The 16378-nt window shown below is 42.8% G+C and overlaps 1 protein-coding gene across 2 annotated transcripts in view; it reads left to right on the forward strand.

The window, feature by feature from the left end:
• Positions 1-1592: 1592 nt before the first annotated feature.
• LOC311150727 (dipeptidyl peptidase 9-like) overlaps positions 1593-16378 on the forward strand; it is a 35358-nt gene continuing 20572 nt past the window's right edge. The window contains exons 1-10 of one of the 2 annotated variants that reach the window (XM_084188251.1): positions 1593-1740; positions 7501-7575; positions 7958-8196; positions 8354-8466; positions 10828-11001; positions 14330-14498; positions 14628-14738; positions 14993-15121; positions 15367-15428; positions 15609-15709. In XM_084188251.1, coding sequence (XP_084044377.1) covers positions 7974-8196; positions 8354-8466; positions 10828-11001; positions 14330-14498; positions 14628-14738; positions 14993-15121; positions 15367-15428; positions 15609-15709 — 1082 coding nt within the window. In that variant the 5' untranslated portion in view covers positions 1593-1740; positions 7501-7575; positions 7958-7973. Of the gene's footprint in view, positions 1741-7500; positions 7576-7957; positions 8197-8353; positions 8467-10827; positions 11002-14326; positions 14499-14627; positions 14739-14992; positions 15122-15366; positions 15429-15608; positions 15710-16378 lie in introns of both variants that reach the window. The other variant, XM_084188250.1, reaches the window with a different exon arrangement.

Below are 16378 nucleotides of genomic sequence, written 5' to 3' on the forward strand. Positions count from 1 at the left end.
CAGGTGTGCAAAGCTCTTAGAGACTTTCCCAGACAGACTCACAGCTGTAATCGATGCCAATGGTGATTCTAACATGTATTGACTCAGCGGTGTGAATACTTATGTAAATTAGATATTTCTGTATTTCATTTTCAATAAATTAGCTAACATTTATTTAAAACATGTTTTCACTGGGTTATTGTGTTTAGATGGGTGAGAAACAAAATCCATTTAATCCATTTTGAATTTAGGCTATAACAACAAAATGTGGAAGAAGTCAAGGGGTATGAAAACTTTCTGAAGGCACTGTATACACATAATAATTAAATGATATTTAAATATAAATGTGTTATTTATTTAATGTAGTGGTGGGCACCAATATCGATAATTTGATATGATATCGATACCGTTTGATATTGATATGAGTAAGGCATATCGTGATATTGGTTTATTCTTCCTGTTAACCTACACTTTTCTGTAAAAAGCATACACGACTGTTCCTGCATGCACAAAGCCCTCTCACAGACCTTCTCACAGGCTGCTTAGCATTGTTTAAAAAAAACGAACACTAAAACAAAAACAGGCTGCTTAGTATACTTAATTGCCTGCTGATGGGCCATCAATTGTATTAAACTGGTTAGGTAGGTTTATACCACCAGAACACAGCTGGCCCAACGGGCAATCCGCATGCAGTTGTATGGCCTTCACTGAAATGAATGTCCATGAATTTTAACAGACATATTTCATTAAATTGGTGACTGTAGTGACTGTGTACCTATAGCCTGGTTGATGTACATTACATTTAAATTGTAAATACATTTGATTTTTGTTTTGACTTAAAAGTTTGCCTTGTGTTTGTTTCTTGAGTGTTGATAGTTTAGTGTGTATATAGGGGTTGACTTCAGGACCATGAATAGCACCGGGTCATTGGAAGGTGGTTTCTACAGACTGTACTGAATACTCCCAACCACACTTATACCTCTGCGCATAGAACAGTTTATTTCTCTATAAGCCAATATGTAATTTATAGGCCTATAGTGTATTGTATTGGGACCAATAGAATGGGTGGAGTAGAAAGTGTTGCTGGGCATATAGACCTCAGTCTCCCATGAAATGACACCATATATACATTCTACATACTCTACTAAGAACTCCCCACCCCACTTTTACATCTGCACAAATAATTAGTTTCCTGTACAGTGCTATATTTGTACCGTATAGTGTCCAGGCACCCCATTTTAATCTGTTTGACCACAGTAAAAGGCCAGCAACACTCCGTATTATTCAGACCCCCATGAAATGACACCATATATACATTCTACAGACCCTACTGAGTATTCCCTACAATCATTTTACTGCTGCACCCAGAATAGTTTTTGCTCTATAAGCCAATATTTATTCCATATACAGTAATTCTCATTGGGGGCATTTAAAACCCACATTTAATGCAAATGTCACTTAAATATGAACAAATATGAATCATTGTTCATGTTTAGACAATTCTTTTTCATATATCATGAATAAATACAACCTTTTGACATCTATTCAGGTTTTTTACTTTTACATGGGGGACCTTTATTTTGAACATTTTCGAAATTCCGTGACCCGGAAGTACTTCTTAGTGTCGCTGATGAGACGCTGATTATATTATTACACATTCTGGGCCATGGACACAACCTTTAGCAGTAGTAATATTTGTTTATTTTAATACATAGCTAGTAAAGCCAAGGATAGTTGAGGAAATAAGTAGTAGCCGGATTGGTAAGTATTCGCTTCTAAACTCGTTTCCGACAGGACGATGTAGCTAGAGTGACAGGCTTACTATGGAACCAGCTAACTCATAGCTGGTAAACCCGAGAACTGTCATTTTAAGAGAGCTGTCATATTACAATGTATCCTACCCTAGCTAGGAAACGTTGCGGTATTATGTAGCTAGCTAGATTGCGCTTTTGATGTAACACGTACGTTCTATTAGAGATACAATGTAGCTAATCACGACATTGTTGCCAACTTGTAGCTAGCTACAGTAAACAGTTAGTTTTTGTGACCCCGGCCCTTGATGAGAACAAAGATAACTACTAACTAGGCTATGTCGTACTGGTCATTACATTATTCCCCCCTCCCTGTTTTCCTTTCCCAATTTTAGCTACCAACCTATCTGATATTTAGAATGGTAGACATTTGAGTTAAAATCTTTATGAACGGGAGAGGAAATTACAGTGACTCAGATTATGTAGTCATCACTCCATTTATATACACTGAGTATACAAAATAACACCTGCTCTTTCCATCACATAGACAGTGTAGATGAAGGGGAGGAGACAGGTTAAAGAAGGATTTTTAAGCCTTGAGACAACTGAGACATGGATTATGTATGTGTGCCATTCAGAGGGTGAATGGGCAAGACAAAAGGTTTAAGTGCCTTTGAACGGGTATATGGTAGTAGGTGCCAGGCGCACCGGTTTGTGTCAAGAACTGCAACGCTGCTGGGTTTTTCACGCTCAACAGTTTACCGTGTGTATCAAGAATGGTCCACCGCCCAAAGGACATCCAGACAACTTGACAACTGTGGGAAGCATTGGAGTCAACATGGGCCTGCATCCCTGTGGAACGCTTTCGACACCTTGTAGAGTCCATGCCCTGCCGAATTGAGGCTGTTCTGAGGGGAAAAGAGGGGGTGAAATGTATTAGGAAGGTGTTCCTAATGTTTGGTATACTCAGTGTACATGGTCTATGCTCCAAATATGAGGTTCCAAGACAGGCGACGTGTGGATGACAACAGCTTGTCAGCTATCACTTCCTGCTTTCCAAATGCAGAAATGATACTTCTTTGTACCTCTTCTGTATGGTGCAGTTTATGTCTACCCATTCCTAATCCAACCCCCCGAGCCTGCCCATATTTTCCTTTCCCCTTGATTGTCCCTTGCAGATCTAGGACCAATTTGCATCTATACCCTAACCTACCAGAAGGCTATTTTGAGCAATTGTCATATTGTTTACACACCCATCAGCTCCTTCTGGACCTTCAATGTGAAATTGTACAGTCTGGGCTGAGGGGTTATGGCAGGTCGGTTTGTGCAATGGACACCGAGCATTCTATGGCAATTGGTATTCAGATTCCCTTTACATCCAATACTTGAATGTTTTCTCTTTCACATAATCTGAAAGGGAATGATAGATGAATAGCAAGTACTCTGAAATCCCATCAACACAACCCACTGGGCACAGACGTCAATTCAACATCTATTCCACGTTGGTTCAGGGTCATTTCATTGAAATGACGTGGAAACAACGTTGATTCAACCAGTTTGTGCCCAGTGGGAAAGAGAGTCAAAGGGGACCTTGGCCCATGTCAACTCTGATAGCCCATATGCACACCTTGGGGCCACACTTGCTAACATTAGTATCAAAATTGTTGATGTGCAGTTTGCGAACTCTTTTTACTGACTCGAGAGTCATGATTTGTTTTTCTGAGTGAGCTCATTCATTTTAGTGGTTCGTTTGACCTGCTGGCCGCAATGAATTCTACATCACGATTAATACGCGCTCCTCGGGTGACTCGGGATACGTGCTCCGACCAACAACTTCCTGTCATATACTTAGGCCTATGCGCGCAGGCAAAATAGATCATGCTGCAGGCAGTATGGAGAAGAAAAATAAATGTTTAGAACTGATAACCCAACCCTCTCCATACAGACCACATTTATTTATTTACTTTTTTATTTTCTTTGTTTTTACTTTCACTATACAGTATGTTAGCTAAGGTGTCATGCATTCCTGTAAAATCCAACAATACCACCAATGGAATGTGGGACATTCCTTATGCGTCTGCTATCTTCTACCATTTAACATTTAAATCATTTAGCAGTCGCTTACAAATTGGTGCATTCAACTTAGGATAGCCAGTGGGACAACCACCACTGGGGAAGGGTGGGTGTAGAAGGATTACTGTTATACTATTCCAGGTATTCCTTAAAGAGGTAGGGTTTCAAGTGCCTCCGGAAGGTGGTCAGTGACTCCGCTGTCCTGGCATCGTGGGGGAGCTTGTTACACCATTGGGGTGCCAGAGCAGCGAATAGTTTTGACTGGGCTGAGCGGGAACTGTGCTTCCGTAGAGGTAGGGGGGCTAGCAGGCCAGAGGTGGATGAACGTAGTGCCCTCATTTGGGTGTAGGATCAGAGCCTGAAGGTAAATAGGTGCCGTTCCCCTCACAGCTCCGTAGGCAAGCACCATGGTTTTGTAGTAGATGCGAGCTTCAACTGGAAGCCAGTGGAGTGTGCGGAGGAGCGGGGTAACATGTGAGAACATGGGAAGGTTGAACACCAGACAGGCTGCAGCGTTCTGGATAAGTTGTAGGGGTTTAATGGCACAGGCAGGGAGCTCAGCCAACGCCGAGTTGCAGTAATCCAGACGGAAGATGACAAGTGCCTGGATTAGGACCTGTGCTGCTTTCTGTGTAAGGTAGGGTCGTACTCTGCGAATGTTGTAGAGCATGAACCTGCAGGATGGAGTCATCGCTTTGATGTTAGCGGAGAACGACAGGGTGTTGTCCACCAAGGTTCTTTGCACTCTGGGAGGAGGACACAATGGAGTTGTCAACCGTGATGGCGAGATCATGGAGCGGGCAGTCCTACCCCGGGAGGAATAGAAGCTCCGTCTTGCTGAGGTTCAGCTTGAGGTGGTGATCCGACATCCACACTGATATGTCTGCCAGACATGCAGAGATGCCATTCGCCACCTGGTTATCAGAAGGGGGAAAGGAGAAAATTAATTGTGTGTCATCTGCGTAGCAATGATAGGAGAGACCATGTGAGGATATGACAGAGCCAAGTGACTTGGTGTATAGAGAGAATAGGAGAGGGCCTAGAACTGAGCCCTGGGGGACACCAGTGGTGAGAGCACGTGGTGCGGAGACAGATTCTCGCCACGCCACCTGGTAGGAGCGACCTGTCAGGTAGGACGCAATCCAAGAGTGAGCAGCGCCGGAGATGCCCAACTCGGAGAGGGTGGAGAGGAGGATCTGATGGTTCACAGTATCAAAGGCAGCAGATAGGTCTAGAAGGATAAGAGCAGAGGAGAGAGAGTTAGCTTTAGCAGTGCGGAGAGCCTCCGTGACACAGAGAAGAGCAGTCTCAGTTGAATGACCAGTCTTGAAACCTGACTTGTTTGGCTCAAGAAGGTCATTCTGAGAGAGATAGCAGGAGAGTTGGTTAGAGACGGCACGCTCAAGAGTTTTGGAGAGAAAAGAAAGAAGGGATACTGGTCTGTAGTTGTTGACATCAGAGGGATCGAGTGTAGGTTTTTTGAGGAGGGGTGCAACTCTCGCTCTCTTGAAGACGGAAGGGACATAGCCAGCAGTCAAGGATGAGTTGATGAGCGAGGTGAGGTAAGGGAGAAGGTTTCCGGAAATGGTCTGGAGAAGAGAGGAGGGGATAGGGTCAAGCAGGCAGCTTGTTGGGCGGCCGGCCGTAACAAGTCGCAAGATTTCATCTGGAGAGAGAGGGGAGAAAGAACTCAAAGCATAGGGTAGCGCAGTGTGAGCAGGACCAGCGGTGTCATTTGACTTAATAAATGAGGATCGGATGTCGTCAACCTTCTTTTCAAAATGGTTGACGAAGTCATCCACAGAGAGGGAGGAGGAGGAGGAGGATTCAGCAGGGTGGAGAAGGTGGCAAAGAGCTTACTAGGGTTAGAGGCAGAGGCTTGACATTTAGAGTGGTAGAAAGTGGCTTTAGCAGCAGAAACAGAGGAAGAAAATGTAGAGAGGAGGGAGTGAAAAGATGACAGGTCTGCAGGGAGTCTAGTTTTCCTCCATTTCCGCTCGGCTGCCCGGAGCCCTGTTCTGTGAGCTCGCAATGAGTCGTCAAGCCACGGAGCAGGAGGGGAGGACCGAGCCGGCCAGGAGGATAGGGGACATAGAGAGTCAAAAGATGCAGAAAGGGAGGAGAGGAGGGTTGAGGAGGCAGAATCAGGAGATCGGAGGGAGAAGGATTTAGCAAAGGGAAGAGATGATAGGATGGAAGAGGAGAGAGTAGCGGGAGAGAGAGAGCGAAGGTTGCGACGGTACATCACCATCTGAGTAGGGGCAGAGTGAGTAGTGTTGGAGGAGAGCGAGAGAGAAAAGGATACAAAGTAGTGGTCAGAGACTTGGAGAGGAGTTGCAGTGAGATTAGTAGAAGAACAGCATCTAGTAAAGATGAGGTCAAGCGTATTGCCTGCCTTGTGAGTAGGGGTGGACGGTGAGGTCAAAATAGGAAAGGAGTGGAAAGAAGGAGGCAGAGAGAAATGAGTCAAAGGCAGACGTAGGGAGGTTAAAGTCACCCAGAACTGTGAGGGGTGAGCCATCCTCAGGAAAGGAACTTATCAAGGCGTCAAGCTCATTGATGAACTCTCCAAGGGAATCTGGAGAGCGATAAATGATAAGGATGTTAAGCTTGAATGGGCTAGTGACTGTGACAGCATGGAATTCAAATGAGGAGATAGACAGATCCATCAGGGGGAAAAGAGAGAATGTCCACTTGGGAGAGATGAGGATTCCTGTGCCACCGCCGCGCTGACCAGATGCTCTCGGGGAATGCGAGAACACATGATCAGACGAGGAAAGAGCAGTATGAGTAGCAGTGTTTTCTGTGGTAATCCATGTTTCCGTCAGCGCCAAGAAGTCGAGGGACTGGAGGGTAGCATAGGCTAAGATGAACTGCCTTGTTGGCCGGCAGTTCCAGAGGCTGCCGGAGACCTGGAACTCCACGTGGGTCGTGCGCGCAGGGACCACCAGATTAGAGTGGCAGCAGACACGCGGTGTGAAGCGTTTGTATAGCCTGTGCAGAGAGGAGAGAACGGGGATAGACAGAGGCATAGTTGATAGGCTACAGAAAAGCCTACAATAATGCAAAAGAGATCGGAATAAAATTACCTAAACATCTGGGGAAGCGAGAGAGCAGGGCCTCCCTCACTTACCTTTTACTGAAACACTCAAATATAACTCTCCCAACTTCCACTTTAGAAATTATAATTGTTGTAAACTACAGCGGTTCAATGTTTTCTAGGAATAGACTCTAACTTAGTTTATTCAGCTAGCTAACTTGGTACAGTATTCTTCTGTGAAAACCGCCCAGGGCACCGTATCCTATGACACCATAGCTAACTAGCATGCTAGCATCCAATAACACACAGTTTAGCACCAATACTTGGTTACAACAAACTACCAATAGTGTGTTAACACACTAAACAGATCATTCGTGTCCGTGTCTAGTTCCTTTCATAACGCAGAAATAATTAAACGTTGGCTAGCTAGCACAAAGTCAGTCATGCTAGCTACACAAGTGGACTACACATCTCGAATGTTCAGAAAGTGAAGCTTTACGTTGCAAAATTCTCATTGACTAAAAGTATACCAAACCTTTACTGCATGCAGGATTGTCACATTGATTAAGACACATGGATTCAGAATGAATCTATAGGTTGGTGTTGTTCAATTTATATAAGATTGATTTACCCTTTTATTTGAATGTTTAACTTTAGGTTGCAGAATCTGGTTGAGGCTTGTTGGCCGGTGAATGCATAGAGTGAAGACAAAACAGAAGGTTACTGGAAAAGGTATGGTGTCCTTGTGTGTTCAAATGACCTGTGAAGATAGGAGTGCTAGATCAGTGTTTCCCAACCCCGCTCCTCCAGTACTCCAACAGTACACATTTAATTGTAACCCTGGACAAGCACACCTGATTCAACTTGTCAACTAATCATCAAGCCCTCAATGAGTTGAATGAGGTGTGTTTGTCAAGGGCTACATCGAAACAGTTTGGGGTACTCGAGGACCAGGGTTGGGAAACTGTGCTAGAAAACCCACTGTGTAGGCCAATACATTTGTGTGTGTCTGTGTCTCTGTCTGTGCGTTTCCATACTAGATGCAAGTGCCATTGTTCGTGAGCATGTAAATTACCAGTGTGTTGTCTTTGGGTTGTGTCTTCCCCCCTCTCAGTTCTTTCGAAGTGAATATGACGGCGGTGGATGGGCTAACAGACAGCACAGAGGTGGTGGAGATGGAGGATGTGCCGTCTCAGTTCTATGTGGAGAAGCACTCGTGGGATGGCCTGCGTGACATCATCCACAGCAGCAGGAAATACTCAGGAATGATCGCCAACAAAGCGCCCCATGACTTCCAGTTTGTGCAGAAAAACTATGAGTCAGGCCCCCACTCCCATCGACTGTACTACCTCGGTGAGCCAAGGCCATCTGCCACTGAAGATCGTCACACTATTGCTCAATCAGTGCTTCATTGAGTTATGTGCACGTTTTTCAATTAACTACACTATGTTGCAAGTTGTACCTTGATCACTTAACTAGTTTTCACTTCCAATGTCTCTCTATCTATCAGGAATGCCTTACGGAAGTAGAGAGAACTCACTGCTCTACTCAGAAATCCCCAAGAAGATCCGGAAAGAGGCCCTCTTGGTGTTGTCGTGGAAACAGATGCTGGATCACTTCCAGGTGAATATCACTTATCTAATTTGTTCCACTGAAACCTAATGACATCCAAACTAGGGTTGAATATTTTCCCGAAATTTACACATTTTCCTTCCAGAGAAAATTGCAAGCCCCTCCCGGGCATCCCGGTATTCCCGTTCAAACCGGAAATGCTATATAATACCACCCCCAAAAATGTGACATGATAATACCACTGTAAATTGGTACATATTCACAGGAATCAAAGTGTTTCTTGTTGTATTTGCTGTAATTGAATCAACTCAAAGTTCTCTGTAACCACACTAGGCTATTTCGTTAATGTAGCCTAGTTTTAATGTAGGCCTATGAAGCACTGTTTGCCGACTGGTAATGATGAGGTTATTACAGCCTAGTGAAAATTAGATCTGTTTTAGCCTACCTTTGACTGAAAGATGTCAGCCAGCTTGTTAGGTCCTTAACTATCCCCTTGCACCTGGCTATCAGGGGAATTTGGAAGGGTTGTGGCTGTTTTTACTTTATGATAACCTGCTTATTGTGGCATATCCGATGCTGCGCAAAATAAACAGGAACGCAATAGCAGCAAAAGCGGAGATTCAGCACCATGGATAGCGCCGCGGTTGATCAATTCACCACATATCTAACTAGTCAATCCCGTGCCATACGGTCTATGGCCCATGCTCTCTTGCATGCGTCTCTTCAGGAGCATTTGAAAAAATCTCTTTTTGGTAAGAATAAGCATTTGCTCTGTTCCCTGCATCTGTGTCAATTAGCCTACAAACGCTGCACTGTTCATAAGTCTCTTCATTCACAATTTCACAATTCATGTTGTCACCTATCAGACTATTGTCAATTTAATATTGGTTTTAGGGTACATCTATTATTATGTGTGAAATTAGTTTCGGTATAGTTTAGGTGCAGTGAGTGCCGCAGTTGATATTTTAGAGCCTCTGCTAGTGCCACACAGCTACATTTATCAAATCAAATCAATTTTTATTTGTCACATGCGCCAAATACAACAGGTGTAGACCTTACCGTGAAATGCTTACTTACAAGCCCTTAACCAACAATACAGTTTTTAAGAAAAATAAGAGTTCGGAAAAATATTTACTAAATAAAGTAAAAAATAAACGAGCAACAATAAAATAACAATAACGAGGCTATATACAGGGGGTACCGGTACCGAGTCAATGTGCGGGGGTACAGGTTAGTCGTGGTAATTGAGGTGATATGTACATGTAGGTAGGGGTAAAGTGACTATGCATAGATAGTAAACAGCCAGTAGCAGCAGTGTAAAAAAAAAAAAAGGGGTCCGTGCAAATAATCCAGGTAGCCATTTGATTAGCTGTTCAGCAGTCTTATGGCTTGGGGGTAGAAGCTGTTAAGAAGCCTTTTGGACCTAGACTTGGCGCTCCAGTACCGCTTGCCGTGCGGTAGCAGAGAGAACAGTCTATGACTAGAGTGGCTGGAGTCTTTGGCAATTTTTAGGGCCTTCCTCTGACACTGCCTGGTATAGAGGTCCTGGATGGCAGGAATCTTGGCGCCAGTGATGTACTGGGCCGTACACACTACCCTCTGTGGCGCCTTGCAGTCGGAGGCCGAGCAGTTGCCATACCAGGCGGTGATGCAACCAGGCAGGATGCTCTCGATGGTGCAGCTGTATAACTTTTTGAGGATCTGAGGACCCATGCCAAATCTTTAGGAGATTTGTTAATGTGAGATGGAGATTGCCTGTGTTGAGAGGTTGCGTGTAGCCTTCAAATGATGGTCGTCAATGCAATTTATAAAAGTATTGTAAGTGACTTTATGTTGAGTAAATATGGTAGGCTGTTCCCGTTGTTATTTTTTCACGGGAAACAGGAAGGAACTTGGTTGGGAAATCTTGGTATCCATGTCACCGGAATTCATCCCTAATCCAAACCTGGTAACAAGAGATTGTACAGAATCATATACCCAAGGGAATACTAATAAAATATACTACAGTTATTATGCTCATAAGAGAAGCATCTCAAGCGTTCTGTAAAAAAGTTGTCTGGTTACGTTGCTAATTTGCTAGCAATGTACAGAACAATATAACAAGACCCGAAGCCAGGAGACACATAGGAAAGTGGAACGAACAGAGCTGCAGTGGAGGGTAAATGCAAGTAAACGCAGTTTACCCACTTTGACAGTTTACCTACCTTTTGCAGAAAAAAAGCATTGAAAGTATACCTTTTTCACCGCGACCGGCGATCAGACCGGCGACCCACCTATTTTTTATGACTACATCACAGACGTAAACAGACACCCACAAAAACTCCAGACAATGACGATTAAATAACCATTGAATAATCATAAAATGATTATAATGATTGCAAAATTGCTTTTCCATCTTTCCAACACTTCCAGGCCACCCCGCACCAGGGGGCCTATTCCCGGGAAGAGGAGCTGCTTAGGGAGCGTAAGCGTCTGGGAGCGTTTGGGATCACCTCCTACGACTACCACACCCAGACCGGCCTGTTCCTCTTCCAGGCCAGCAACAGCCTCTTCTATTGTCAGGACGGGGGCAGCAACGGCTTCATTGTGAGTTTTACCCCCCTTTATCATCAAACAAGTGTATTTATAAAGCTTTCTACATCAGCAGTTCTAAATTCCTCCATTTAAATTTAGACCATCCACTGCTTTAATTTCTTCACATTCACAACAGTGAGTTAGCAGCTTGCTAGAGCCACCTTGTAAATAATTACCTTGTATTTTCCTGTATGGTGAATAAAAAGTTGGCAACTCAAAACGTTGTCAGATATGTTCTGGTAATTGTATGAGCTGGCTAGACAAAGAAATCCATTATTAATTTGTTTATGCAGTTCCTAAGAAACATACAACTAATACAATTTATTTTCAATAGAATGGTATATTTTGAGTTTAATTATATTACTGGTCTGTGCAAATGATTATTTAATTTTGTTCATTAAACAGACAAGAGACACACTTAGCCTACATTCCCCTGCCCTGATCAGTCAACACACATAGGGCCTATATTTTATAGTAAGAATTTATATAATGGATATAACAGAATAAAATATAAATAATATTTTTCCCACACAACTTGAGTGTCACGAACGTGTGGAACCGCTGTCATGTAACAAAAGTTGTATAAAAAATAAATAATAATTGACCTCTATAGGGTGATTTCAGGAAGTTGCTTTTTTGATCCACTTTGGATGTGATCACACCATCGCGCGCTTTCTCTTCCTTCAAACCCCCCAACATTTATTATGTCTGAAGACAGAGATAGCCTACTAGCGATTTGTTGTTTAAGTTAGAAACGTATGCATATTAAACTATAATTTATTAACTAAATATAAGGGCCTTTAAATATTTACCTGTTAAAGTCAAGAAAAAAAGATTAAATGGCAGTGTGCATTCCCCCATGGTAAATGCCAAACCATTACTGTGACAATAGACAATCACCGCTCAAGGACAGCACTACATACATTTAAATGGAGAGAATAAATGCATTAAAAGCATTTCTGTGAATCTGTGTGATTGACAAGTTTAATGTTGGACAACAATATAATGTTCATGATTTCATGCATACCAAAGATGGTAAGATGAGGGGGTTGGTGGGACTTTTAAATACATTACAGCAACTGTGACTAGGTCGGTTGCCGGAAATAAAAGTACAGGCTTTGTTGCCGGCAATACCTTTCAGATGAATAGAAAAGGCGTGGTAAAGTTGGCAGAAAAACGTCTTGGTATGAAAAAGTATTCAAACCTCTTGGGTTTCTTCACATGTTACAAAGTGAGATAAAAATGGATTTAATTGTCATTTTTTTGTCAACAATCTATCACAAAATACTCTAATGTCAAAGTGGAAGACAAATTCTAACTTTTATTTTTTAGATTAATAAAAATAGTCATTGCATAAGTATTCAGAGTCAATACATGTTAGAAACACCTTTGGGATCAATTACAGCTGTGAGTGTTCTTGGGAAAGTCTAAGAGCTTTGCACACCTGGATTATGCAATATTCGCCCATTATTATTATTATAAAATTCTTCAAGCTGTCAAGATGTTGTGGATCATGGCTAGACATCAACCTTTGGTATGATGTTCTTACTGTGGAATGCAGAGTTTGGTTTTCGCCAGGCATTACTGGAACCGTGTCGTCCAAAAAGAACGTTCTTCCAAGAGTCTTGATGATCATCCAGGTGCTTTTTGGCAAACTTGAGTCAACTTTTTGGACGAGATGGGTCCCATTATGCCTGGCGAAAACCAAACACTGCATTCCACAGTAAGAACATCATACCAAAGGTCAAGCATGGTGGTGGTGGTGTGATGGTTTGGGGATGCTTTGCTGCCTCAGGACCTGGACGACTTGCCTTAATAGAAGGAACCATGAATTCTGCTCTGTATCAGAGAATTCTACAGGAGAATGTCAGACCATCCGTCTGTGAGCTGAAGCTGAAGCGCAGCTGGGTCATGCAGCAAGACAATGATCCAAAACACACAATCAAGTCTACATGAAAATTGCTAAAAAGCAACAAATTGGAAGTTTTGGAATGACCTAGTCAAAGTCCAGACCTAATCCCAATTCAGATGTTGTGGCAGGACTTGAAACGAGCAGTTCATGCTTGAAAACCCACACGTCACTGAGTTAAAGCAGTTCTGTATGGAAGAGTGGGCCAAAATTCCTCCACAGCGACGTGAGAGACTGATCAACAACTACAGGAAGCATTTGGTTGGAGTCAATGCAGCTAAAGGTGGCACAACCAGTTATTAAGTGTAAGGGAGCAATTACTTTTTCACACAGGGGAATTGCGTGTTGCATAACTTTGTTTATTAAATAAATATGTAATTGTTGTGTTATTTGTTCACTTATGTTCCCTTTATCTAATATTAGGTTTTGGTTGAAGATCTGATAACGTTCAGTATCACAAATATGCAAAAGTAGAGAAAATTAGAAAGGGGGCAAATACTTTTTCATAGCACTGTAGATGTTGTATGTATGGGGGACAGAGGAAGGCTTAGTCATTCAAAAATCATGCCAACCCCTATTATTTCACACAGAGTGAGTCCATGTAACTTTATTATGTGATTTGTTATGCCAAATTTTACTCCTGAACTAATTTAGGCTTGCCTAAGCAAAGGGACTGAATACTTATGCAACAACTATATTTTAGTTATACATAATAAAAAAATAAAAATTTTTGACATTACAGAGTATTTTGTGTAGATTGTTGATCAAAAAATGACAATGAAATACATTTTTATCCCACTTTGTAACACAAAATGTGTAGAAATCCAAGTGGTCTGATTACTTTTGTAAGACACTGTAAGTGCGTTAGAGTAACTTTTATAGTGCTTTCTAGAGCTTTACGCTCTCTTCTTCCCTTAGTTCTCTGAAGATGTGGTTAGTTTATAGATTCTAGAAAATAGGTTGGCTATATGGGTTCGATTTGACACATACATTTACATAATTTAGCAGACATACCTACCGTTATGTTATTTTGTAAACATTGCCTGCCTCGCTGTTCAAACTAAAATATCAGTCTAAGACTGAATCTATCATTGCAAGCAGTCTTTGATTATCTCCTGTTGTGGTTCAATTATGACAATTGTTGGATTGTTATCTACATCATTAAATGTCATTTTAAAATCCTGTAGTTGCGATAAGCATTCGTGCATGAGATAAGCATTAGTGCATGAACTGCACAGCACCCAAAGCCACCGCAATGAATGACTGTTGCTGTAATATATGGATAAGTGTCTTCAGGGTTGTATTCATTAGAAAATAAGCAGTTCTATTGGACAAGTCGAGGTCGTCCCTGTTTCAGTCTGTTTTGTAACGTTTGGTGCCTAATGAATACGACCCTGTACACTGAGAGTGTGTTTCCTGATTTAAAAGCAGTCTGCCCCCATGAAGCCAGTGGAGATTAAGACACAGTGCTCAGGGACCCGCATGGACCCCAAGATCTCCCCAGGAGAGCCCAACTTCATTGCATTTATCAACAACAACGACCTGTGGCTGGCTAACATCAAGTCTGGGGAGGAGAGGAGACTCACCTTCTGTCACAAAGGTCAGAGGGGTCAGCAACTGTTGGACGTTTGTGTACTGTAGTTGTATGGAATTGTAAACATTCTCTATGCCATGTTGCTGGCACTGCATAGATTTAATAAAATGAATTAATCCCCTCTCCCTGGGTCAGGTCTGGATAATGTGAAGGAGGACCCCAAGTCTGCGGGCGTGGCCACGTTTGTGATCCAGGAGGAGTTTGATCGCTTCACTGGCTACTGGTGGAGTCCATCTGCCGTAGAGGGTGAGTAGGGTCACCATCTATCACTCCTTCCATATGAGTAGAGCAGTACCCACTTTCATGTGAGAAATTGAGCTCCTCTATAATCAAATAGTCTGTCAGTCAGTCAATCAGTCATGCTTTGATGAACATTATACAGGCTTCAACCTGCCCCAGACACTCATCATGAAGATGTTTGTCATAAACGCTAGCTGTATCTGTATGCATTTTCAAGAACATGAGGTCCACCTGTCTAACCTGCTTATCTCTTCTGTTAGACTCAGAAGGGGGGAAAACCCTGCGTCTGCTGTATGAAGAGGTGGATGAGACGGAGGTAGAGATCATTCATGTTCCCTCTCCAGCCCTGGAGGAGCGGAAGACCGATGCCTACAGATACCCCCGCACAGGTGAGTCCCCCTGGCGCAGGTTGAGTCCCCCTGGTGCAGGTTGAGTCCCCCTGGCGCAGGTTGAGTCCCCCTGGCGCAGGTTGAGTCCCCCTGGCGCAGGTTGAGTCCCCCTGGCGCAGGTTAAGGCCTGCTCATGTAGGATTGTACAGTATGTGTATGTAGTAACACACATAAGTTCATTTCAAGAGTAGACCAAGAATTTTCTTTTCCCTCTATCTATAATCTGAATGTTTATATTTTTCTAGGCAGTAAAAACCCCCAAACCACCCTCAAACTGGCAGAGATAAAGACTAACAACCAAGGCAAAGTAAGTTGCATCTGCTTTCAACTTCTCTCTCTTTCGTTCTCTTATTTCTCTCTCTGCTCCCTGCATTGTGTTTATGAGGAGACTAATTCAGTGTATGTCTGTGTGTATGTCTGTGTGTATGTCTGTGTGTATGTCTGTGTGTCTGTCTGTGTGTCTGTCTGTCTGTGTGTGTGTCTATAGATCATGAGCATCCAAAACAAGGAGCTGGTTCTCCCCTTCACCTCCCTGTTCCCCGGGGCAGAGTACATCGCCCGGGCAGGATGGACGAGTGACGGCAAATAGTGAGTGTTATAGCATAATGTTTCCCCAGGGAACGCACTAGTCTTGACCTCTGTTTCTTTTTTGGCTTATATTGGTTAAAGCTGGGGGATGTACAACTGATTCCCAACTTGGAAGAAAGCTACTAGTGTTGTGTAGGTGTTAGTTGATTAGTTTAATCAGTTGTGTCAGTGTTGACCTCAAACACAAGCCTGTACACCAGGAATCATCAACTAGATTCAGCCGCGGGACGATTTCTTCTTGAGCGGATGGTCAGGGGGCCGGAACATAATTAAAAATCATTTGTAGACTGCAAATTGACCGCAAGAAGCCCAAACAGTTATAATATTTGGTAGTAGGTACCAGGTGCACCAGTTTGAGTGTGTAGAGTCCATGCCCCAACTCAATATTAGGAAGGTGTTCCTAATGTTTTGTACACTCAGTGTGTATATACAGTGGGGACAAAAAGTATTTAGTCAGCCACCAATTGTGCAAGTTCTCCCACTTAAAAAGATGAGAGAGGCCTGTAATTTCCATCATAGGTACACATCAACTATGACAGACAAAATGATAAACAAAAATCCAGAAAATCACATTGTAGGATTTTTAATGAATTTATTTGCAAATTATGGTGGAAAATAAGTATTTGGTCAATAACAAAAGTTTCTCAATACTTTGTTATATACCCTTTG

This window comes from Coregonus lavaretus, assembly GCF_964263955.1.
Source record: "Coregonus lavaretus genome assembly, chromosome: 23".
NCBI classification, from domain to species: Eukaryota; Metazoa; Chordata; class Actinopteri; order Salmoniformes; family Salmonidae; genus Coregonus; species Coregonus lavaretus.